The sequence below is a fragment of the Phoxinus phoxinus genome, assembly GCF_949152265.1.
Source record: "Phoxinus phoxinus genome assembly, chromosome: 19".
Classification (NCBI taxonomy): Eukaryota; Metazoa; Chordata; class Actinopteri; order Cypriniformes; family Leuciscidae; genus Phoxinus; species Phoxinus phoxinus.
This window is the reverse complement of record NC_136894.1, coordinates 19,565,549-19,591,766: the sequence shown is the minus strand read 5'-3', so window position 1 is coordinate 19,591,766 and position 26,218 is coordinate 19,565,549. Positions and strand designations below refer to the sequence as shown.

Below are 26,218 nucleotides of genomic sequence, written 5' to 3'. Positions count from 1 at the left end.
TGATAGTCAGTATGGATTCAGGCCAAACAGATCTACATCAATGGCATTAATGGAGTTAATTGAAGACATTACCAGTGCTATAGATAACAAGAAATATGCAGTGGGAGTATTTATTGATTTAAAAAAGGCTTTCGATACAATCAATCATCATGTGTTAATCCATAAACTGGAAAAGTATGGTATCAGAGGAGTTGTATTAGATTGGATGAAAAGTTACATAAGTAAAAGACTTCAATTTGTTCAGATAGGGAGTACAGATCTGAGTGCTTGGGTATCACCTGTGGAGTACCACATGGGGTCAATATTGGGTCCAAAATTATTCATTATGTACATAAATGACATGTGTAGGGTGACTAACCTCTTAAAAATTGTGATTTTTGCTGATGATACCAATATTTTCTGTTCTGGTGAAAATCTGAAGTGTATTGACTGGACTCTCACACTAACTGCCATTCTCAAGAGTGCTTTATTGCTTCACCTCTGTTTACAAACAACAAAAAGCAACACCGCTTAACGGCGCCCTCTTTTGGTTAACTGTTGCAACGATCAGTATCGGTACATCTTTCTTTTTCTTTTTTTCTTTTTTTTTTTAACAATAACTTAAACTAGGTCTGTCAACCTTAACAGCACTTACTCATAATAACGGGGAAAAAAAACAAGTTCAATACAATCATGCTGCGTATTTCTAACATTAGCGGCACAAAACTTTGTTGCATATAACTAAGTAAATACTCAGTAAATACTAAGTAATTATTATTATTTATTTTAACAAACCACACTTAACACTCTTTTATCAGTCTTTTAGGTTTAATTGCGTGACGACGTGGTCTTCCCAGACCTATCTCAGTGGAAGGTGAGTTTTCCTCTACTCGTGTTTGCTCAGTTAGTCCATCAGAGATAACTATGTCTGTACTTTCAATACAGGTGCTTGGCACTTTCAGCAGGTGACGGCGATTTCTTCGCAGTGTGTTACCATACTCAGTAAGTACCTCGTAGGATCTTGGTGTTGTCTCTTTTATGACTTTCGCTACAGGTCCCCATTTTCCATCACATCTGACACGTACCGTGTCCTTTTGTTCCAGTGGACATAACGGTTTGGCATTCCTGTCATAGGCTCTGCTCTGGCTGTTTATCTTTGTATAATCTCCATGTCTCTTTTGAAGCAGGTGTTCTGCTGAGGGTAGCCGTGTTCTCAGCTTCCTGTTAATGAGAATTTCACCTGGAGACTGTCCACATTCAAGAGGGGATGCTCTGTAGTTTAGCAGTGCTAAATAAGGATCCTCTCCAGTCTCAGCAGCTTTCTTTAGCAGACGCTTTACAATCTGCACTCCTTTTTCAGCCAAGCCGTTTTACTGCGGGTACAGTAGACTTGATGTGACATGTTCAAACCCATAAGTCTCGGCAAAGTCTCTGTAGTCCTGACTGCTGAACTGTGGTCCGTTGTCACTCACCACAGTCACCGGAATTACAATGTCTTGCGAAGATGGTTTTAGTGTGTTTTATCACCTGCTGTGCTGTTGTATTAGTCAGCATCGCCAGCTCTGGATAGTTTGACTTGTAGTCCATGATGACAAGGTAGTCCCTCCCTGCTAGGTGAAATAAGTCTGTACCGACCTTTCTCCATGGTTCCTCAGGTTTACTGTGAGCCATAAGGGGTTCCTTAGGTTGCTGGTACCTGTGCCGCTGACATGTCTCGCAGTGCTGCACCAGTGCTTCAATGTCCCTTTTCATGTGTGGCCAATACATCAAAGCTCTGGCACGTCTCTTGCATTTCTCAATGCCTAAGTGTCCCTCATGCATGAGTTTTGCCATTTGTGAGCGCATGGAGGTAGGTATGACAATCCGTTCACCTCTCAGGAGCACACCATGCACAACTGACAGCTCGTCGTTAAAGCTCTGGTATGGATTTGTCAACCTCTGATCTCTTGGCAGGTGGATTTAGTCTATTACAGCTTGTAGCTCACGGTCGTCTGCCGTTGCTTCAGGAAGCTGTCTCCATTTATCCTCAGATACTGGTAGGAGTTTTTGTATGCAGTCTACAAGAACCTGTACATCATGTTCTGTATAACTTGATCCTGTTTGGCTCAAAGATGCTCTGCTGAGTGCATCTGCCATTACCAGGTGCTTCCCTGGAGTGAACTCAAACTTCAAACTGTATTTCTGGAGACGGAGCATTAACCGTTGGATGCAAGGAGGAGCATCTCCAAGTGCCTTTGTTGAGATCGCAATCAGTGGTTCATGATCCGTTTCCAATATCACTTCTCTTCCATAAATGTATTCATGGAACTTTTCACATCCGAAAACTGCTCCTAATGTCTCTTTCTCTATTTGTTTATAGTTTCTTTCCGCCTCTGTCATCGTTCGTGATGCATATGCCACTGGAAACGATGCCAAGTCATGCTTTTGAAGCAGAACAGCTCCAAGTCCATCCTTTGAAGCATCAGTAGATACTTGTAGATCACTGGAAGCTCAGGATCAAAGTATTTCAGCACTGGTTTTTTAACTAGGCTGTTCTTGACCATGTCCCATTCAGTCACATGTTCATGCTCCCATCGCCACTCAGTTCCGCTTTCCACTGCGCAATGCCCTTGTGTTAGCCGACAGATTTGGAAAAAATCTTCCCACTTAGTGGACTAAGCCTAATGCACGTTGCAGCTCAGTCTTTTCTTTGGGTTGTGGCATTTCTTTTATTGCTCTTATTTTTTCAGGGTCTGGCTGTATCCCTTCCGCAGATAGTCCGTCTCCCAGGTAAGTAATGTGTCTCACCCCAAACTGACACTTTTGTTTGTTCAGTTTCATTCCTGTTTTTCGTGCTTGTGCCATCACTTTTCTCAGTCGCTTATCATGTTCTGCCCTTGTAGCACCCCATATGACTACATCATCCAGAAAAACTCCCACTCCTTCCATGCCATCGAACATTTGTTGTACAGTCCTGTGGAAAACTTCTGGAGCTGAAAGCAATTCCAAAAGGCATGTGTAAGAAGTAATGTCTACCAAAGGGAGTGTTAAATGTGCACAATGTTGCACTTTCCTCATCCAATTTAACTTGGTAGAACCCTGATGATGCATAAAGCTTGGAAAATGCTCCTATGCTTCTCCTCTCCAGTCATCCTTCCACCTGCCCTCTAGACCCCATCACCTCACACCTTTTACAAGCCATCTCTCCCACACTTCTACCAGCACTCCTGTGACCTAAAATCGGCTGCCTATCCTCCTCTACTAGAACAAACAGTGCTTTTATGGTGCGTCCTTCTCCTGAAAGACTCGCCCTGAAAACACCCATATGTGGAATCGGCTGATCATTAAATGCCCTTAAATCCAATTTCTTGTGTACAATGTAGATTGTTTCAAACCTGCTTTACAGAGATAAACGTATAATTTAAGGTAACAGATTGTTTTGGCTTTATAGCGGTTCTTGAATAATGTTATTTTCCAGCTAAAGTTAGTTTTGATTGATTCATTTCCGTCGAAAGGATAATTTATTAAATTAGGGGCCGCTAAGACGAACACCGTTCTCTCTACACAGACTTTAAACGCGAACCTGTGATAAACACTGATGGCGCTCACGTGCGTATCAAGAATTAATTCTATAGTTATGTGCGTTTGAATATATGTGCGCATGTTTGTAATTCTCTACAAACCAAGCCTTAAACTACTTGTCCTGCCTATAAATTTGATATAGAATTTTATTTTATCACTACGGGGAAGATACGTGAAATTTCCAGAATGCTTTATCTGTAGAGTGGTAAAGGGATCCTCCATAGGGAGAGGCTAGTTGGCACTTCAGCACTGCGTTGTCATCGGGTCCAGGCGAAGGTCCTTCGTCAGATCTGGATACGGCCTGGATCCGGCAGGCTGCGGGAAAACCTCGGGATAAACAAAGAAACTAAAATTAGCGTAGATGCCATTCTTCTTATGATGTAACGAGTAAATCAGGATTTAAGGGAAGTGTTACCAGTTCCGGCTGACCTAATCTATCCAGCCTAACATTGAGTTATAGAAGTCTATAATGCATGATGTGTATGCTAGGTCAAAGAGATGTGTCTTTAATCTAGCTTTGAACTGACAGAGTGTGTCTGCTTCCCGGACAATGGTAGGAAGACTGTTCCAAAGTTTTGGTGCTAAATAGGAAAAGGATCTACCGCCAGCAGTCGATTTTAATATTCTAGGTATTATTAACTGGCCGGAATTTTGAGATCGCAATAGACGTGAAGGACTATAATGCGTTAAGAGCTCGCTCAAGTACTGTGGAGCTAAACCATTTAATGCTTTGTAAGTAATCAGCAATATTTAAAAATTTATACGATGTTTAATAGGCAGCCAATGCAGTGTTGACAGAACGGGGCTAATATGGTCATACTTCCTGGTTCTGGTAAGAACTCGAGCTGCTGCGTTTTGAACTAGCTGTAGTTTGTTTAAGCGTGCAGGGCAACCACCCAGTAGAGCATTACAATAATCTAGCCTTGAGGTCATGAACGCATTAACTAATTGTTCCGCATTTGTCAATGAAAGCATATGCCATAATTAAGATATATTTTTAAGATGGAAAAATGCGGTTTTACAGATACTAGACACGTGACTTTCAAATGAAAGATTGGTATCAAAGAGCACACCCAGGTTCCTAACCGACGACGAAGACTTAACAGAGCAGCCATCAAGTGTTAGACAGTACTAGGTTATTACGTGTGGAAGTTTTTTGTCCAATAATTAGACTGTTTTTTCTGAATTTAGTAGTAGGAAATTACTAGTCATCCAATTTTATATCAGCTATGCATTCCGTTAATTTTATGAATTGGAAAGTTTCGTTAGGTTTTGAAGAAATATACAGCTGAGTATCGTCGGCATAACAGTGAAAGATAATTCCATGTTTCCTAATGATATCTCCTAATGGTAGCATGTACAGAGTGAACAACAGCGGTCCTAGTACTGTACGCCATACTGAACTTGTGATCGATAAGACATCTCTTTATTTACTGCTACAAACTGATAACGGTCAGATAAGTATGATTTAAACCATGCTAGTGCAATTCCACTAATGCCAACATAATGTTCGAGTCTATTTAAAAGGATGTTGTGGTCAATGGTGTCAAATGCAGCACTAAGATCAAGTAATACTAATAGAGAGATACAACCACGATCGGATGTTAAGAGCAAATCATTTGTGACTTTAACAAGAGCTGTCTCGGTACTATGGTACGGTCTAAATCTGGACTGAAAATCCTCGCAGATATCATTTCTTTCAAGAAAGGAACACAGTTGTGAGGATACTGCTTTTTCTAATATCTTTGACCGAAAAGGCAGATTCGAGATCGGCCTGTAATTGACTAATTTTGTAGGATCAAGTTGCGTTTTTTTAACAAGCGGTTTAATCATAGCTAGCTTAAAGGTTTTCGGTACATATCCTAGAGACAAAGATGAATTAATGATATTAAGAAGAGGATCTATGACATCTGGACGCATGTCTTTCAGCAGCTTAGTCGGTATAGGGTCTAACAATCAAGTTGTCGATTTAGATGATTTGACGAGTTTGCAAAATTCTTCCTCTCCTATAGCAATGAATGAATCAAATTTTCCCTCAGGGAGACTACAATGCACTTCCTAATGCGATACTGTATTAGACGGTTGCATAGTTATAATTTTGTCCCTGATATTATCGATCTTATAAGTGAAGAAGTTCATAAAGTCATTACTGCTGTGTTGCTTGGAAACTTCTGGGCTTGAAGCTTTCTTTTTCGTTAGTTTAGCCACTGTTGCAAATAAATACCTAGGATTATGTTTATTTTCTTCTAATATGGTTGAAAAATAAGCAGATCTAGCAGCTTTTAAAGCCTCTCTGTAAGCAATCGATCTTTCTTTCCATGAAATCCGAAATACCTCTAGTTTTGTTTCGTTCCAGTTGCGCTCCATTTTTCTGGCTGCTCTCTTAAGGGCCTGAGTGTGCTCGTTGTGCCACGGCGTTGGACTATGTTCTTTAATCTTTTTAAGCGCAACGGAGCAACTGTGTTTAGAGTGCTGGACAAGAGAGAGTTAAAAGTTTGTTGCAATATCAAGATCTTCTAAGCTATCCGGGGTTGATAACCGGGCTGATTAGGAAGATTATTGATAAAGCAATCTTTAGTAGCAGAAGGTATAGGTCTAACATATTTATAACACTGAGTCGGCTTTGCAGCCTTGGCTAAATGTAATTTACATGAGACTAGATAATGATCTGAGATGTCATCGCTCTGGTGCAGTATTTCAAAGGCATCAACATCTATTCCATGTGATAGTATTAGATCTAGAGTATGATTACGGCAATGAGTAGGTCCTGACACGTGTTGTCTAACTCCAATTGAGTTTACAATGTCTTTAAATGCCAATCCCAATGCATCTTTTTCGTTATCTATGTGTGTATTAAAATCACCAACAATTAGTACTTTATCTGCAGCCAATACTAATTCTGATAGAAAGTCCGCAAATCCTTTGATAATGTCTATATGGTACCCTGGTGGCCTGTATATAGTAGCCAGCAGAATTTTCAAACGTGATTTATCGTTAAGCACCAACACTTCAAAAGAATTAAATTTAAAACTAGATTTCTTAGTGGTTTTGAAAATATTACTATAAATTACAGCAACACCTCCTCCTTTGCGTTTCAGACGAGGTTCATGTTTATAACCGTAATCTTGTGGGGTTGACTCATTTAAAGCAATGTAATCGTTTGGTTTTAGTCAGGTTTCTGTCAAACACAGCACATCTAGGTTATAATCTGAAATCATATCATTAACTATTAGCGCTTTTGAAGTAAGCGATTGAATATTCAGCAACCCAAGCTTTATCATTTGCTCATCCGTATTATATCTGTCGGGAGAGAGACGCACACTTCCATTAGACTGGATAAATACATGCAGCATCTTAATTAAGAAAATGAAACGAAATAAATGAATAAATCAAGCCTTTATTATGCACCCCTAGTTCCTACGTCTATGGCCCAATGACGCTACGATGAGCATTTACTACTTTTAAAAAATGCGGGTCGGGTACAATATTTAATTTTTTTTGCGGGCGGGTTAGTTGAAAACGCCGGTCGGGTGCGGGTTGTTTATACACTCAAACCAAGGCACGGGTACGTTCCTAAATCCCTCAACACACCGTTTAGGGCACAGGTGATTTCCCTGTCGGCCCTGCCGGTCTCTGAGGAAAAGGACGTGAGCTTCCTTTGTCCGGTCAGGGCATTAAGGGCTTATGTGTCTCGCTCGACTGTCTTTAGACAGACGGAGCAGCTCTTTGTTTCGTTCAGCGGAAGTTCTAAGGGACTAGCTGTGTCGAAACTGAGTCTATCCAGATGGATAGTTGATGCTATAGCGCTGGCTTACACCACTAAGGGCCTGTAGTGCCCGTTAGGTGTCAGAGCGCACTCCACAAGAGGCATGGCCTCGTCGTGGGCTTGGTCTAGTGGGATTGCCTTGCAGGATATCTGTATGGCGTCAGGCTGGGCCTCCCCGTCTACATTTATAAGGTTTTATAAAACCTTGAGGTTCCCGCCTTGCAGGCCAAGCTACTTTCGGTCTAATAAATCAGTACTGTCTGCCTCGATGCTATCGGTTCAGAATACTGAAACTGCTTGAGCGCCGCTCGCTAATCGATTAAATAACTCTATGGGCAGTGTGTAAGACCCATAATATTCATCAGTCCAGACCGAGTTTTTGCCCTGACTGTGTGGAACACTATTGATATAATTTGCTCCTTATAGGATGCTACTTATTACGGGAATGATGCTGTTTGAGCCCCCTCTTCCCGGACTCTCTGCGAGTCCCTGGCGATCATGCACTATATGAGCCCCGGGCACCTGCCCTTGGGACTTTGGTGTTGGATCTCAGCATGCACGGCGTTTTACACTGTGTTCCCCTAGCGTAAGATATTATGCAGTACGAGAGACCTCTCGTAAGAGAACGTACTCTGTTACTAACGTAACCTCGGTTCCCTCTAGAAGAGGGAACGAGTACTGCATGTCTTTGCCATGCCTGCAACACGCTCTGGTTTGCTTCGGCGATGAAAAAATCAGTCTATCAGCCTGTCGAGCTGTTTTATAGGCCCAAGCCACGCCTGTTTCGGCGGGGCATGACGTAGTGTGCGCGAAGTGCCCCCATTGGATCTGACGTCACGAGGGGCCTCTCTCGATAGGCTGCTGCAGTTGCCGCAGGGCAGCCAATAGGCGTGCGAGCCGTCTTGCCTATCTCTGCATGCTGCCGCAACGCATTTTACATTATTTCAAAATTAAGGATAATTTTTGGCTTCAATATCTCGTGGAAAAGTTTCCCCTAGTGTAAGATATTATGCAGTACTCGTTCCCTCTTCTAGAGAGAACCGAGGTTACGTTAGTAACCGAGTACGTTTTCAGTGGTTTCTTAAATATTGCCAGGGATTTGGCTGTCCGGATAGGGTTATGAAGATAATTCCACCTGCAAGGAACTGTGAAACAAAACGTTCTGGGCTACATTTCCCAAAAGCATCGTAGGCCTAAGTGCTACCAATGGTCTTGATTTTGGCTAATGGGTAAAACATTTAAGAAGCATTCTGAACTTGCAAATATGTGTTTTGTTTTACTGTATTCTGTATTTTGTTTTTCCCTCTTTGAGGTTTATGTGGCTGCTTTCTCCATTTCGGGCTATGCTTGGGCCAGCTGGCGTAATCGGTACAAACCCTTTAATCCTGTTCTAGGGGAAACATATGAGAATGTGCGTGAGGACCGTGGTTTCCGTTATGTTGCAGAGCAGGTATGAGATCTTTATATGTAATGTCTTCAGGACTCATTAGTAGTAATTGCATGTTTGCAACTTTTCTTTTCTTTTTCCTAGGTCAGTCATCACCCACCTCTGTCTGCCATCCATGCAGAGTCTGATAACTTCAGCTTTTGGCAGGGTAACATTTCAAATAATTTATTCTTCATGTAGAGTGTTTTTTTTAGGATTTAAATACAAAATAGAGATCACAGTAAACGGTAGTAATAAAATCCTTTTGATTCTAACCTAGGGCAGATTATCAGTTTGTTCTATGGTTTTCTGTGTATTTCGGGTCTTTCTACATCAGACACACTTGCCTTTGCAACCCAGCTAAGACTGATCAGACCACGTCTTACATTTCCAGCAGATGTGTAAATATTTGTATGAACATAAAAAGATTCAACAACTGAGACTAAAGTTTCAAACGTCAATATCAAAAAAGCAGTCGGTCTCTGATGTGGTTAAGGATCCCAATTTATATGAAGTCTCTTTAACCACTATGTACTTTTAAATTATTAATTTGATACAATGCACTGATTGTGTACATATGTTTTTACATTGTACTAAAATATCTGCACATATTTACATATGTAATTAATGTCTGTAATTACATGGTTGACCCCTCCTTTACGCAGTTGTGGCAAAAATTCATTAAACAAACATCACTGCGTAAGAGACACTCAGAGTCAAATTATAAAAAGAGAAGTATTTATTCTTGCAAGAATAGAAGCAGTCTAATACACAGTTGTTACCCTGTGCAGAAGAGTGACACAGCCCCAGACAGACTGAACCACCTTTTTATCCTAGTTCTTCCAAGGTCTTCTTGGGTCAGAGGTCCTTGTTCGTCTGTTTTCTGGAATGTCTCCCCCTCTGCCTCCCCAGGTACATAAACGCATAAATCTGAGAGCAGTTCCCTGTTCTCACACCGTACTGCAAATGGCAAAAACACATGACATTCCTTTGCAATCTACTAAAAGTCAATGAAAGATAAAAACTGCCATTACAATTCCTCCTGTTGATCATTCACTGATCACTTGATTAATCAAGCATAATAATAATGCAAGTTCAAGTCGTTACACATTTATACTCTTCATCTCTGATTTTCTCTTCTTAAACTTGTGAAGAGAGAATTAAAAAAGGAAGCTAAAGGCTGTTTTTGTGGGGGAAAGCCCCCGTAATTATTTAGCAAGCAATTAAAGACTTTATCTGGGCCGGGCTAAACGGACAATCACTGTTATCGCGTTCCTGACTAGCAGACCCTCAGTCGCTCCAGTAAACAAGAAATAGTTATTGCACAGTAGGAAAACAAATATCTAATGATAAAAGTATAATAAAAATCCCTCAGTTTCAAACCCTGTCCTTGTACGCCATCTCGTGACATGGATGACTGCTGCTTTTAACCTTCTTTACATATCAATCGTTCTCAGAAAGGGAATAAAACATCAACTCATTTAACTGTAATCGCTATTTGAATTGTCTGTATAATTTTGTTCATCATCATTCACATTCACCTATTAATAACAAAATTAGCAGAATAACATATACAAACATAACTCCTACACATTCAGCCTTTTCCCCTTCTCCATATCCATCTTCCTAACCATATTTTGTTCTTTTACCTTTAACTTTTAATTCAATCAGGCAGTGGTTCTACTTAATAAGCTTCAATAATAATCCCTATAATTTAAATTAATTAATGGATCTTCCTGAAAACATTTGCCTTAAATATTTCCTAATGAATCAGTAACTAATCAAATCATTTGATCTACTGTATATCAATACTAACCCCTAGTTTGATATAATCAGATAAAATCATCACAAAACCAAATTCTTAAACCATTAGTTGGTCCATATCCTCCTCCAGGCCTGTTGATCATCTCGTTCGCCCCATAGACTATGGGATGGTTGCGGCCTGTTGGTGTAGGTTAGAGGCTTGGACCCAGGTGTCACACTGATCTCCTGAGATCACAACCGCACCCCCACTGGAATGAACAATTTCCTGCTTTCGGTCACCTGTGAATGGAGACCTTAAGTATTTTGTTAAAAGAAAGACCGCAAGTCTTTCCCTCGTCCCTTTTGGTGTGACCTGTGGAATTTTCAACATCTGTTTACAAACTGAAACATTATTATTATTATTATTATTATTAGACATTTCTTGCTTAATAGCTCTTTGAACACATATCCACTTTGCTTACGTTAAAGGAGAACTCAACTCAATTTTTAGTAAATTTGGAGTGCTGTCAATACAGAGAACAACGACAAAAATCGGTGTTGCCTACACCGTGTTATCCTTTTTTTAAAATGTGCACCCTATTGACTTGAATGGGGCAAGGTTTAAACCTGCTTTTATCCTCTTAACATGCTTGATGCCCAGCCATGTTGAGTGATTCCTTCAGAGTGAACACGGTGAATCTGACTGCATTAGATGTGAAAGATATTAATAAAAATTGTTAATTCAACAAGCGCACACCTGTATTTACTTCCTGTTTTCGGACGAAGTCCACAGTAGTCGAGTTCACGCGCGTGATCATAGGTAACTAAGATGATTTTTTTTTACAAATATCCATCAGAGCTGATATTCTCAAAACACCACACAGCACCGTCTTCGGCTGACAGCTGACAGTCTGAGTCTCCACTGTTGCTTAGTTACCTATGATCACGCGCGTGAACTCGACAGTCGACTACTGTGGACTTCGACCGAAAACAGGAAGTAAATACAGGTATGTGCGCTTGTTGAATTAACAAATTTTTTAAATATCTTTCACATCTAATGCAGTCAGATTCACCGTGTTCACTCTGAAGGAATCACTCAACATGGCTGGGCACTTGTAATGACCCATCAAGGATGTTAAGAGGATAAAAGCAGGTTTAAACCTTGCCCCATTCAAGTCAATATGGTGCAAATTTTAAAAAGAGGATAACACGGTGTAGGCAACACCGATTTTTGTCGTTCTCTGTATTGACAGCAGCAGCACTCCAAATTTACTAAAAATTGAGCTCAATGTTAAAATTGACCGGAGTTCTCCTTTAACAAGTCATTATTCATACATTTGGAAACGGAATCAGTTCAGCTTGACGCAATCCATCCTGACACTCTGCAAAAGGAAAATTTTAAGTTATGCACTGCGCAAGGTGTAGCACCTATCTGCCACAATAATAACCCAGGCCAGGACCAGTTAGCCAAATTAGACAACGCAACAGCATGAGCTTCACGGAGTTTCAAGCAATCTGAGATCGAATCTCGTTATAGCCTAGCCTACATGCTGTTGGCTGACAGCGTTTGTTTTACCATTCTTGATGCTTAGATGGGTAACTTTAAAGTCAAGTGATTTGTTTAATTATCAATGGCACATTACAACATAAATTTGCTACATTCCAGTAGAGCCGCTGCACAGACGACAAAACTGAAATGTTTAAAAACAGATCCTGGACATTTCAAGGTTTAAATAGTGTCGGGGGCAGTTTATTTATTTAAAACAGGGTTGCATCGAGTTAGTTTATTTTCTAATTAAGAAACACAATCTTATTCTTGCGACATTTTAAATTTGTATTGCCAAAGAAATTTCAGCTAAATAAACAATTAAAACAGTAGGCTAGTCTACAAAACAAAAATTGTTCAAAGCAACATTGATCATGTGTTTTTCTTTGCCTCTCTCTCGCGCTGGATCTCTTTTATTTTAGTTTTAGTCTCCCTGCACTGCGCGCGCTGGGTCTCTCTCAAAATTTCAGTTTTAAAACGCATCATACAGCTGATAATACTGTATGTCGCTGTGTGTCATCCATACAAATAATGAAAAAAAACTAACAAATTATTTAGCCTTTGTTTTTCTTTCAAAGACACAGAATGTCTTGTTGAATTCATCTTACAATAAAACTAGGTGCATCGCGAATAAAAGAGCTCTGCATCTGCTGCTCACTCGCATTCGTTTAGTTGGCAAGAACGCGTTTCGTCAATAGTTCATGTTTAGATAATGCCAGATTGTTGACAAACACACTGCTCAAACAGTTTAAAACTCTACAAAACCAGTTGAAACAAATGGATTGAACACGTCAACTGAAATTGTGTGTGAAAAACCTTTGAAATACAATACATAAAACTACAATATTTATAATTTAATAGGGCCTACATTTGGACACATCGAGAGATTTATCTTTAAAAGTATTTTGCCTTTGCCTGGTCATCAGGCTCACTCTCCATATGAAAGACAGAACATTTAACACCTCCTGAACCCCCAACCCCCCACAGGCTATCTGAGCTCGAGACCGACTTAAAACAAAGAGAAGTCGCAATTCACACTTAATTATTAGCATTAGGCTATTAAAGTGTTGATAATGAAGGAATTTAATTATTTAGGCTACATATATTTCTGTCATAAAAGTTTATTACTAAACCTTTCTTTATTTCAATAATTGAAGAAATTATTTTTCTTTGGATCCTTACAACCAGGGTGCATGCGATTTGTGAAATTATTATTATTATTATTTTGTTTATATAAATCTCGAACCACAGTGCTTCGTGGTGCTGCTGCTAAACTAAATAACATAGAATAATGATGAACTTAAATGAAACCATATCACAACATTTCGACAAATACATTATCTGAACTGTTTTTACTGTTTAATTCAGGGCGATTTAGCCTAGACTACATTTAATTATAGCGAGATTTTCACCCTTGTCCGTTCCTCATTGGGAAGCACTCACATAATAGCTAAAACATGTCTGAGTAGATCCTCTGCACATCTCGGTTTCATATGGATTACCTAATCAGATAACATTTATTAAATATTTGGACATTTAAAGGCTTCAGACATAGCCGATTTCTTATCTTGACTGAGCGGAGGCAAGTGGCTTTCGGTTCATTTTTGTTACGCGCAGTTCACGGAGACAGAGACGATAGATAAACTTCGTTAGCCTAATATGAATAAAAGTTTACAGTTTTGAACGATGTAGGCTAAGTACTCTACTCTGATCTGTATGACTAAAAAATTACGGAGTAGCCTATTAGGGCCTAAGTTATTTTAGCTGTCTGTTATGAGAAAAATAAATCCAAACGAACGCGCCGCCGCATCTGCCGAACACTAATTCAACATGCCAGAACAAAACCCGACTTTAGAACAATGGATAGTACCACTCGGCGTGGTGTGCCAAAACACTTAATTATAAACTTCAATATTTAATTCAAAATAATCTCAAAACGCTTTGTGACATTTTGAAAGTCGTGCATGCATTAAGGCCACTGGAACCATGAACGTAACTGAAACTGGTTCTGATTTTATTGTTTGTCGTTTAAACGTGCCTGTTGCATATCTTTATTTTATATATTTTATATGGTCTATTGGTGAAGTAATTTATAGCATTGATTTACTGTGGAGCGTTGGGGGATTAAAATAATTCAGCAGAAGCAGGGATGTTAAGACCAGAAGGAAATCCCCGTCCCCCCTGGCAAATCGCACCTTGCTTAAAACCAAAACAAATTTTACAAGCTCTTTATATATAATATATATATATATATATATATATATATATATATATATATATATATATATATATATATATATATATATATATATATATATATATATATATATATATATATATATATGGGTATATAGGCTATAGAAAAAAAAGAAAAGAAAGGCTATCCTATATAAAAAAATATTTTGCTTGTCTGTATTAATAATAGGCTAATATAAAATGTACAATAGTCCAATATCAGGTCAGGTCGTGCTGTACAGACTTGGTCAATGTCAGTCAAACACATTCTCCTCCTGTTTACAATAATCATACATGGCTCTCTGGATAATTTGATATTGACTTAGCCAATCTGTCACTTTGTTGTTGCCGTCAAATTAAGTCAAGTCACCTTTATTTATATAGCGCTTTTTACAATACAGATTGTATCAAAGCAGCTTCACAGTGATAACTTGAAAATAATACAAAAAAAAAATTGCATCATCGTCCACCTTAAAGGGATAGTTCACTTTGAAATTAATTTTTGATATGTTTTAGCTTACCTCAAGGGCATCCAAGATGTAGGTGTCTTTGTTTCCACAGTATTTTCAATTTTGATATTTTTAGGTCAAACCGTTGTTGTCTGACAGTCATATCATGCAGGTCTATGGGGTCCACTTTAAAGAGCATGCACAGAGAAGTCCAAATTAAACATGACTTAATGACTCGTAAATGTAAGTACACATTGATGGCCTAAGACACGAAACGAGCGGTTTGTGTGAGAAAACGAACAGTATTTATATAGTTTTTACCTCTTGTAACACAGCCACGTCCAAAGTGATCTGAGGGCGCGCGCGCATCCTGGTGTGTGACGTGTGCGCAGACTGCTGCATAGATGTATACACTAGATGTCGCCTTGGCTACGGCAGTTCATTGGAACGAATGTCTTTAATGCGACATCTAGTGTATTCACCAGTCTGCGTACACGTCACACAGAAGGAAGCGCCCGCGCCCTCAGAGTACTTGGACGTGACTGTGATTACAAGAGGTAAAAACGACATAAATACTGTTCGTTTTCTCACACAAACCGCTCGTTTCGTGTCTTAGGCCATCAATGTGTACTTACATTTACGAGTCATTAAATCATGTTTAATTTGGACTTCTCTGTGCATGCTCTTTGAGGTGGACCCCATAGACCTGCATGATATGACTGTCAGACAACAACGGTTTGACCTAAAAATATAAAAATTGAAAATACTGTGGAAACAAAGACACCTACATCTTGGATGCCCTTGAGGAAAGCTAAAACATATCAAAAATTAATTTCAAAGTGAACTATCCCTTTAAGGCAGATCTATAATATTGTTGAATATTAAATGTCCCCAACTAAGCAAGCCAGAAGGCAAGGCAACAGCGGCAAGGAACCAAAACTCCATCAGGTGACAGAATGGAGAAAAAAACCTTGGGAGAACCCAGGCTCAGTCGGGGGCCAGTTCTCTGGCCAATGAGCGAACAGTGGATGATTATGATTCAGGAGCATTACAGGTCAGAAGTCAGAATGAATCAGAGTATTTGTCCAGTTCCGGTTGGTTGAAGTCGGAGTGGAGAGGAGGAGAGACTGGTTGACACTTCAGGTCAGCGGCGTCGTCGTGCCCTTGCGCTGGTCCTTCATCAGATCTGGACACGGCCTGGTTCCAGTGGACAGCGGTAAACCTCGGGATAGACAGAGAGACTAATATTAGCATAGACGCCATCCTTCTTATGATGTACCAAGTACATCAGGATTTACGGGAAATGTTCCCTGTCCCGGCTGTTCTAAACTATGCAGGCTAACATTGAATTATAGAAGTCTATAATGTTATGTGTATGCTAGGTCAAATCTATAACATATTCTTTTATTTCAACCCACGATGGACGGCGATCTACAACTCCACAATTCCAATTTACATCAATACTTAAACTGATCCAGAAAGTAATTCAAATCCACATCATAAATGACAAAAGTAATTACTACCAGACAGAGCTTGATGACCAATCAACTTAATGCTCGTCCCATGTTCTGTATCCTCTTTTCATCAGATTCAGTCAGAATTATCGACGACTTTACAATTTGTCATTTGCCTTAACCCATCTGTAGTGATAAAATAATTTCACTACAGAAATGCTTGAATGAAAATTAAATGCTTCAATACTCTCTCACAGTAGCACTGTCTTAGGCATCTTGCATTATGGACATTATTTTATTGCTCTGTCCTGATGCAGGGAGGCATGAGGACTGCAGATGTGGCCAATGGCATTTTCACACAGGTGATCAGGGACCCTGGACATCTTTCTCCTGGTGTTTTTTAGAGTCAGAATGAAAGGTCTCTTTAGTGTCCTAAGTCATTTTAACTTTGATGTTAATTGTCCTGTACCACCTGTTTACTGTCTTAAAGCTTTATACAGTTTCGCAAGTCCATGTGCAATAATGGTTTATGGTTAATTGAACAAGGATGAAAACCCTTGCCAATCCAATTATTTGGATTTTACAAAATTATCTAAAATACAGTATCCTGAAAAAATCCTTCCCACACACAATGAAAGCTCCCCGAGAGGTAAAGAAACCCCAAAAGGAAGTGAGAGAAGGAAATTACATCAACTCAATAGTGTCATTCCTCCCTTTCTCTGCCAAACAATACAGTTGATAGGGCAAATCAGTCAGGACAACTACTTTCCCTCGAGAAGGAAGATTCCCAGCCTCATCAGATCAGAAAATTTAAGTTTGAGATTTTTGAATAACCACGCATAAATAATATTCTCTCAAAAATGCAAACATGTACATACATGTTGCTTACATATTATGATAGCCATGTTCGTGCTAAATAGAGTGTAATTACACCTTTGCCATTAATATGTTTATAAGCAACTGAAAAAAATACAAATATCAGGTCATGTAAAAACATCTCAAGGACCCCAAAAACACCTTAGACCCCAGAGGGTTAAATCAAAAACTGAATATAACAAAAGCCCCTTTAACTAAAGTTAAAGAACTAAACTAACTATCAACAAAAGATGTAGAAAGAAACATCTTAAGCGTATGAGATGCTTTAACTAAACTATACTAACTAAACAAACAAAAACATACATAATTAGCACCACTCCTAACATTAGTGCGTCTAATACATTTCTGAGAAAACTACGTGTGCAAATGTAGATCGCGACCTGCTTACCTAACTCACAACCTCTCCCACCAGTCTACACAGTGTTGGACGGTGAACTGAGATGAATATTTCGTGAGAGCAACAAACATTTAGCAGTGCACATCAAGCATGCATCAAGAGCACAACCACATTCGAGCACAAACAAACGAAGAGAACTGCTCTAACTGTCAGATCATAAAAGCAGCGAACCCCAGACATCAATCAGTCTCTCAGACAGGTCTCTCCAGTCTGAACGAGAAAACCGTCCTCATGGAGTGTGCATGCTCTTTCCCAACCCAGAGTCTATCTCGACTGTCGCCATTGAAGTTAGAGCCATTCATAACAGCGACAGGCGATTGGTGGCGCGATTCCAGACGTCAGCATCCTACGTCAGCAGATTGACAGGTGGAGCCACCAATCGAATTTCAATTCAAAGTACACTGACACACACGCATATGCAGCAACAGACGCAATAAACAAAATTACGCAGCATGGCGTACGTAACACTCACCCCTTTAACTTAACCTGAAGCAGTATTTAGATAAGGTGTCAGCAATTATATTTTCAGAATCCTTTTTATGCTTTATGATTAAATTATAATGTTGCACAATCAACGACCAACGCATTAGACGTTGATTGTGATTGTACATTCTGGACAAGAACACCAACGGATTGTGATCAGTGTACACAGTAACAGGTAGAATGGATGAACTCACATAAACCTCAAAGAATTTTAATGCAAAAATTAGACCTAAAGCTAATTTCACTGATGACAGTTGAATTTTCGAGAAAAGTAACAAATTGGATTCTCAAAACCAACATCTTCTTGAATAAGAACAGCTCCCATGCCTAAAGCACGAGCAGCAAGAACAGGTGCACTAGTCAACAACAACTTTGTGCCATCAAAAGCTTGTTGACACTTCAGTCCAAATAAAAGCATCTGCTGGGCTTAAAGGAGAACTACGGGCAATTTTTAAGTTAATCTTGATCGTTATACCTTTGTGAGTACTGTCTATAGAAAAGAAAAAAAAAACGGATTGGTGCTTGCAACACGGAGCTGTTACCGCTAATGCCCAGAGCTCCCACTCAGCTAAAACGGCTGTTATGGGGGCATATTCATAAAAGGGTTTTTGTGCCTCTTAACAGACAAAAACACAAAATGCAATTAAAATGTCTGTCCAACATGAACGGGGTCCTTACATGACAACAAGATGCGTTTAGCAACTTATCCATTGTTTAAATAATGTTATACCATACTCCCGATGTAGCCGGAAAAAGTTAAAAAGAAGCGTGCGTGCAGGTGGGGGAGCGTTGTGTGTGTGAAGTGAGTGATGATCGGAGTTTCTCACAAATGAAGAAGAAATGGTTCGTAACGTTACTATTGTTACGATTTCCTGATAGGTCTAGGGGCGGAATGAAACAGTAAAAATGGATGGTGGTGAAATGAATGTGCAACAGCATGAAGCCACCCCGTCTCCAGACCCAGAGTTGTTTCACAATAACCACGTAGTGTTCTCATTCAAGAAAGTAGTTTTATTTACAAATTAGGCAAAAGAAAAAGAGAGGTATCAAGTTCAGGAGGGGGTATAGCCAAAACAACAAACATAATCAGTCTTACTCCTCATTAACCAAACTACCTAAACTAAAAGAAAAGAAAACAAAAGTACAGCAAAATAAGCTAACTCCCTTGCTAGCATAAACAGGAGAAAAAAAGTATGATTCAAAATAAATGGCACCCACCTCCCTACTAACCCCACAAAATAAATAAATAAATGATTAAATAACAAGCTTCAAATAACCCAATAGAAAATGCTGCATTAAGTCAAACAATGATTAACCAGTAAAGGTAACACTCACTTCTGCCTTTAAAATCTCAATCAGGGAATGAAACAGAAAGAGACTAAAAAGAGAAAACTACTTCACTAAGTAGTACACACAATATAAGGTAGAGACACACTGTTCACTACTGGCTTCAACAAAGTCTCAGGTCTGGGGTTGAAGACGGGACCTCATTGCTGCTGCTGCACACAGTCAAGCCACCACCAACACAGCTCTGATGGTTTTTGCAGTTTAAATACTCCCAGCATCCAATCACAGCAGGCCATTGATTAGCTGTACCAGGTGGAACCATTTCTCCTGTGAAGAGAGACCGGGATAGAGAAAGAAAACCACACAGCTGAACACCCACAAACAGAACCTTACAGCTCTGGACGTAACACCCTCGCCACCAAAGACCATAACCGCCCTCTGGTTATAAGTCAACATACTAATCCACTAATCATCAAAACAGATTAACTGTCTAAAGAATGAGTTCTGGACAGGGCATCCGCAATGATGTTATCACTTCCTTTCTTGTGCCGGATATCAAGATGGTATTCCTGCACAATTAAAGACCACCGCATTAAACGTTGATTAGTGTTAGACATGCGAGTTAAGAACACCAATGGATTATGGTCTGTATAAACCAAAATAGGGCCATCACTTCCACCCAGATAAACTTCAAAATTTTGAAGGGCTAGTAACAAAGCTAGCGCTTCCTTCTCAATTACACTGTAATTTCTCTGACACTTAGTGAATTTCTTTGAGAAAAAAGATACAGGATGGTCAACTCCTGCTCCATCCTCCTGAATCAGGACTGCTCTGGCTCCTGCAGCACTGGCATCCACCTGTAGTTTGAAAGGCCGTGAGAAATTAGGAGCAGAGAGAACAGGTGCAGTACAGAGGAGATCTTTGGCTGCATTGAATGCATCCATGCACTCTGAAGTCCACACAAACTTCCTGGATGCACTCAAAAGATCAGTGAGAGGAGAAACAATAGCAGCAAAATTCTTGCAAAAACCTCGATAGTAGCCACTCATTCCCAAAAAACGGCGCAACTCACGTTTATTAGTGGGCCTGGGAAACTCAACAATTGCAGCTATCTTGGCTTCTATAGGTCTTACTTGTCCTTGGCCAACACATTTACCAAGATAAGTAACTGTTGCTTTGGCAAATTCACATTTTGCCAAATTCAGAGTAAGTGATGCTCCATCCAAATATACCTCAACATTGGTCACTTCTGACAAAACTCTGTTCATGAGCCGCTGGAACGTAGCTGGTGCATTTCGCATACCGAAAGCCATGACCGAGTATTGTAGAAATGAATCAGGTGTGACAAATGCAGATATTTCAGAGGCACGAGAAGTCAGCGGGACCTGCCAGTACCCTTTTAGTAGATCTAATTTAGTAACATAATGAGCAGCACCAACTTTGTCAACACAATCCTCCATTCTTGGAAGAGGAAAAGAGTCTGGTCTGGTCACAGCATTAACTTTACGATAGTCAGTGCAGAATCTGAATGTAGAGTCAGGCTTCGGCACTAGAATGCATGGTGAACTCCATGGACTTTGACTGCGAGTTGCAAAACCATGCTCTAACAAATATGTTACCTCAGATTTCATGACGACTCGTTTCTTTGGATTTATTCGATATGGATGTTGTTTAATGGGCTGACTATCTCCTACATCGATGTCGTGACACAGTAAGGTAGTCTGGGAAGGAACGTCAGAGAACAGGTCAGAATAGTTAACAATTAAGTTACTAACTGCTTTACTCTGTTCTTCTGTCAAGTGGAAGAGATAGGATTGCATATTACTCAGAATTACTGAATTCTGCAAGTGAGCACACAAAGTTTGGGCATCTTTTGCTATCAGTCCATCCTCCTCCACACATTCAGTAAGTAGCAAAACTGCTGCAGAAACAGATTTAACAGGAACATCCGAGTTTGAATTTCTTGCGATGTATGCCTTCAACATGTTTACATGACACACTCTGCTCTTACGTCGCCGCTCAGGAGGGCCAACAACATAATTAGTATCACTAAGTTTTTTCTCAATGAGGTAAGGACCAGAAAACTTGGCTTGCAAGGCTGTTCCAGGCACAGGAAGGAGGGCAAGAACAGGTTCACCTGGCTGAAACTCGCGCCTCACACTTTTGTGGTCAAAGCGAGTTTTCATCTTTGCTTGAGACTCCACCAGATGAGTCTGAGCTAACTGACAAGCTTGATGAAGACGTTCCCTGAAAGAAGTCACATACTCCAGTACAGAGACAGGTGCAGAAGTCTGTGCAAGCAACTGTTCACTTAGTAACCTTAGTGGGCCTCTCACGGTATGGCCAAACACCAATTCTGCAGGACTGAATCCGAGTGATTCCTGAACACTTTCTCTTATTGCAAACATCATTAAAGGTAGACCTTCCACCCAATCTTTACCAGTCTCTGTGCAAAACCTTCGGAGCATAGTTTTAAGAGTCTGGTGAAATCTCTCCAATGCACCCTGAGACTCTGGATGGTAAGCACTCGCCAATTGATGTTTAACTCCCAATTCATTCAACATCTGTGCAAACACTTTTGATGTGAAATTAGAACCCTGGTCAGATTGAATGACCTTAGGCAAACCAAAGAGAGAACAGAAGCGAATTATCTCTTTAACCACTGATTTAGCTTTTATTGTGCGGAGAGGAATTGCTTCTGGATAGCGAGTCGCCGTGCACATAATGGTTAAGATATATTGATGCCCAGATTTAGACTTAGGTAAGGGACCCACACAATCTACGAGCAGTCGTTCAAATGGTTCATGAAGGACAGGAATTGGTTTTAGAGGAGCTACCGGGATGGTCTGGTTTGGTTTCCCCACTAACTGGCATGTATGACAGGAGCGGACAAATGCAGAAACTGCGGACTTCAAACCTGGCCAAAAATAGTACCTAGTGATTCGATGGAATGTTTTTGTTACTCCTAAATGTCCTGCTAGAACATTCTCATGAGCTAACTGTAGTACGTGGTGTCGATAATCAGTGGGTAATACAATCTGGCGAACCTCTTGCCACTTTGCATCACAATGCAGAGGTTTCCACTTACGCATCAGAATTCCATCTTCCCAAAAATATGCTATTCTAGTTTTAGGTACTTCAGTGACGTCTACTACAGCATCTCGGCAAGCAGCCAGGGAAGGATCAGTAATCTGTGCAGCTGCTAACTCCACCTTACCTATCTTCAATGTGATTTTCGGTAACACAGGGGATTCAATATTTTCTAACTCAACCTTAGATTCAACTGTTGTCACCCTCTCCATGTCCTCAGGTTGAGAAAACAGCACAGTATCTGAGAGATCTGCAACATCTCGAAATTTCAGTGACTGAGCTCGTGTTACAGCACAGGCAGGGAACACAGATCTATCCTGAGTCGCAAACTCAGATACTTCAGTTGCAACGGGTTCATGCACAACAATAGGACGAGGAAAGACTTTACCACCTGCAAGATCATTTCCTAGAATAAAGCCAACCCCATCTACCGGCAACTGTGAACATACCCCCAGCGTCACTAAACCAGTAACAAGTTCCGACTTCAAATACACTTGATGAAGAGGAACATTGACACAAACCATTCCAAAACCACGAACTAGCACATCAGTACCCGTATATGATTCAGCAGAAAAAGGGAGCATCTCTTCTAAAATAAAAGACTGTGCAGCCCCAGTGTCCCTCAGAATCCTCAACTGTCGTTCCTCTGACTCAGATGAAAGAGAGACAGTACCAGTACAAATAAATGGCTGATAAGTGGTAGCATTCACATCATGTGCTTTTGGAACCGATTGCACAAGCGCCACACTTTTGGATTTGGAAGAAGAATTTTTTTGCTTCCACGCCTTACATTCCGAAATTAAGTGATTGGGGTCAAGGCAAAAAAAACATGCTCGCCCATCACCTGCACGTTTAGGACTCAATTTACGTCGTGAACTAAAGTCTTGACCGGTGTTAGTATTACGACTAGGTGATCGGAAAACTTCAGAGCTTCCCCCCATGGAAGGCTGGCTTTTGTACGATCGGCTTCCTGAAAATACATTTCGATGCGTTAACACAAATTCATCTGCTGCAATAGCAGCGTCAGCTAGAACCTGCACTTTTTGTTCGTTAAGATATACAACAACGTTTTCTGGTGCACACGTTTTAAAGTCTTCCAGCAGGATCAACTCTTGAAGCTGCTCAAAGGTTGTGATCCCACTGGAAAGACACCACTTATCAAATAGTGTTTTCTTCTCTCTGGCAAATTCAACATATGTCTGTCTGGCTGATTTCACATGCGATCGAAATTTCTGACGATACGCCTCAGGCACTAATTCATATGCTCTCAAAACCGCCGTCTTAACTACATCGTAATCGAGAGCTTGCTCGATTGGCAATGCAGCGGAGACCTCTTGTGCCTTACCTACAAAATTACTTTGCAAAAGTAGCACCCACATGTCTTTAGGCCATCTCAGCTTTGCAGCTATACGCTCAAATGCTGTAAAATACGAGTCTACTTCAGTTTCTCTGAACGATGGTACCAAACGAATGAATTTACCTACATCAAAATCAGGAGGAGAATCAAACGGAGAATCAGAGGAGTTATGCCTTGAGTTTTGAGCAAAATCCACTTCTGGCATTTTCACTAACGACGCAGGAGGTAATTTGGATTGAGGCAATGGAATAGGCCTACGCAGCTTTAAAGCTTCCAGCTCTAACCTACGCAGTTCAATATCCTGATCTCCTTTCACTTCTATCATACGCAATTTAATACGCTCTACCTCACGTTCTTCCTGTTTTAACTTCAACTCAATCTCCTTTAACTTAATGGCTAGTAACGGTTCAGAACAAGGATTTTTGGGCTCCATGTTAGGACTAGAATCAGAAACTGCAGTCTCCACCACAGCATCCGACTCCACCCCAACGATACCCTCCTTTTCTGCTGGTACTAGAACATCAATTTTAACTAACTCTCCAAATAACGCCTCCTTGATTACCTGTTTACTCGCTTCTTTTGGAACATCAATATGAAAGAAATCTGCTATTTCAATTAAATCTTTTTTCCGGCAACGATTATATGCTTCCCAAGAAGGATATAATGTGAACGAAACTAGATCAAATTCCATACTCTACACAGACTACTCCTCCCTCATCAAAAGTGAATCAGCCAGGCAAACAAATGTGAACAATGCAAAAAAAAAGAACGAACACACTTACCTCAAAGAGTTGTCACACACGAAGTAGACAAGTTTGCGATACTACAAATCAACAAAGGGACGAGCCCCCATTTACTGTTACGATTTCCTGATAGGTCTAGCGGCGGAATGAAACAGTAAAAATGGATGGTGGTGAAATGAATGTGCAACAGCATGAAGCCACCCCGTCTCCAGACCCAGAGTTGTTTCACAATAACCACGTAGTGTTCTCATTCAAGAAAGTAGTTTTATTTACAAATTAGGCAAAAGAAAAAGAGAGGTATCAAGTTCAGGAGGGGGTATAGCCAAAACAACAAACATAATCAGTCTTACTCCTCATTAACCAAACTACCTAAACTAAAAGAAAAGAAAACAAAAGTACAGCAAAATAAGCTAACTCCCTTGCTAGCATAAACAGGAGAAAAAAAGTATGATTCAAAATAAATGGCACCCACCTCCCTACTAACCCCACAAAATAAATAAATAAATGATTAAATAACAAGCTTCAAATAACCCAATAGAAAATGCTGCATTAAGTCAAACCATGATTAACCAGTAAAGGTAACACTCACTTCTGCCTTTAAAATCTCAATCAGGGAATGAAACAGAAAGAGACTAAAAAGAGAAAACTACTTCACTAAGTAGTACACACAATATAAGGTAGAGACACACTGTTCACTACTGGCTTCAACAAAGTCTCAGGTCTGGGGTTGAAGACGGGACCTCATTGCTGCTGCTGCACACAGTCAAGCCACCACCAACACAGCTCTGATGGTTTTTGCAGTTTAAATACTCCCAGCATCCAATCACAGCAGGCCATTGATTAGCTGTACCAGGTGGAACCATTTCTCCTGTGAAGAGAGACAGGGATAGAGAAAGAAAACCACACAGCTGAACACCCACAAACAGAACCTTACGGCTCTGGACGTAACACTATGGAGAATATAGAAGATTTTGAACACATGGAAGAGATGGTCGTCCTTATTTATTCGAACCCAAGTATACAGACGAAGAACTAGCCTCACACTCTTCAGTCAACAATACCTTTTCCCGGCTACAACGGGAGTTCCCACGGGACTTCAGCGCGAGACTAACATTACAGCTAGCCGTCTAAAACACTATTTAGGTGAATTTAAACAATGGCTAAGTTACTAAACGCATCGTGTTGTCATGTAAGGACCCTGTTCATGTTGGACAGACATTTTAATTGCATTTTGTGTCTGTTAGAGGCACAAAAACACTCTTTATGAATATGCCCCCATAACTGCCGTTTTAGCTGAGAGGGAGCTCTGGGCATTAGCGGTAGCAGCTCCGTGTTGCAAGCACCAATCCGGTTCGTTTTTTTTTTCTATAGACAGTACTCCCAAAGTTAAACGATTAAGATTAACTTAAAAATTGTCCGGAGTTCTCCTTTAACAAACTGGTCAGAGAATGTACTACAGTGGAGAAATTTCTGCAGAAACTTCTATAATAACCAGCCATACCTAAAAACCAACGTAACTCTCGTCTTGTCGTTAGGATAGGAAAGTCAGCAATAGCAGATACTTTGGCACTAACACGGTGGACTTGACCTTTACCTACTTCTTTGCCCAAATAGTTGATCGTTGCTTTACCGAATACGCACTTAGCCATATTAATTGTCAGTGAAGCGTCAGCCAATCTTTCAAAAACTGTCCGAAGAACAGTCAAATTCCTCAGACCAATCAAAAGAATAGATCACTAAATCATCGAGGTATGCATTACAATTTTTAACTCCTGACAATACAATGTTTATAAGGCACTGAAAAGTTGTCGGGGCGTTTCGCAGCC

At 40.2% G+C, this 26,218-nt stretch overlaps 1 protein-coding gene across 5 annotated transcripts in view; it reads left to right on the top strand.

Moving 5' to 3' along the window:
* The window catches only part of LOC306986600 (oxysterol-binding protein-related protein 3-like), a 122,649-nt gene that overhangs the window by 47,712 nt on the left and 48,719 nt on the right, over positions 1-26,218 (top strand). For all 5 annotated transcript variants that reach the window (XM_079589998.1, XM_079590000.1, XM_079589999.1 and 2 more), the window contains 2 exons: positions 8,619-8,756; positions 8,838-8,901. In XM_079589998.1, the coding sequence (XP_079446124.1) occupies positions 8,619-8,756; positions 8,838-8,901 (202 nt within the window). The remainder of the gene's footprint in view (positions 1-8,618; positions 8,757-8,837; positions 8,902-26,218) is intronic.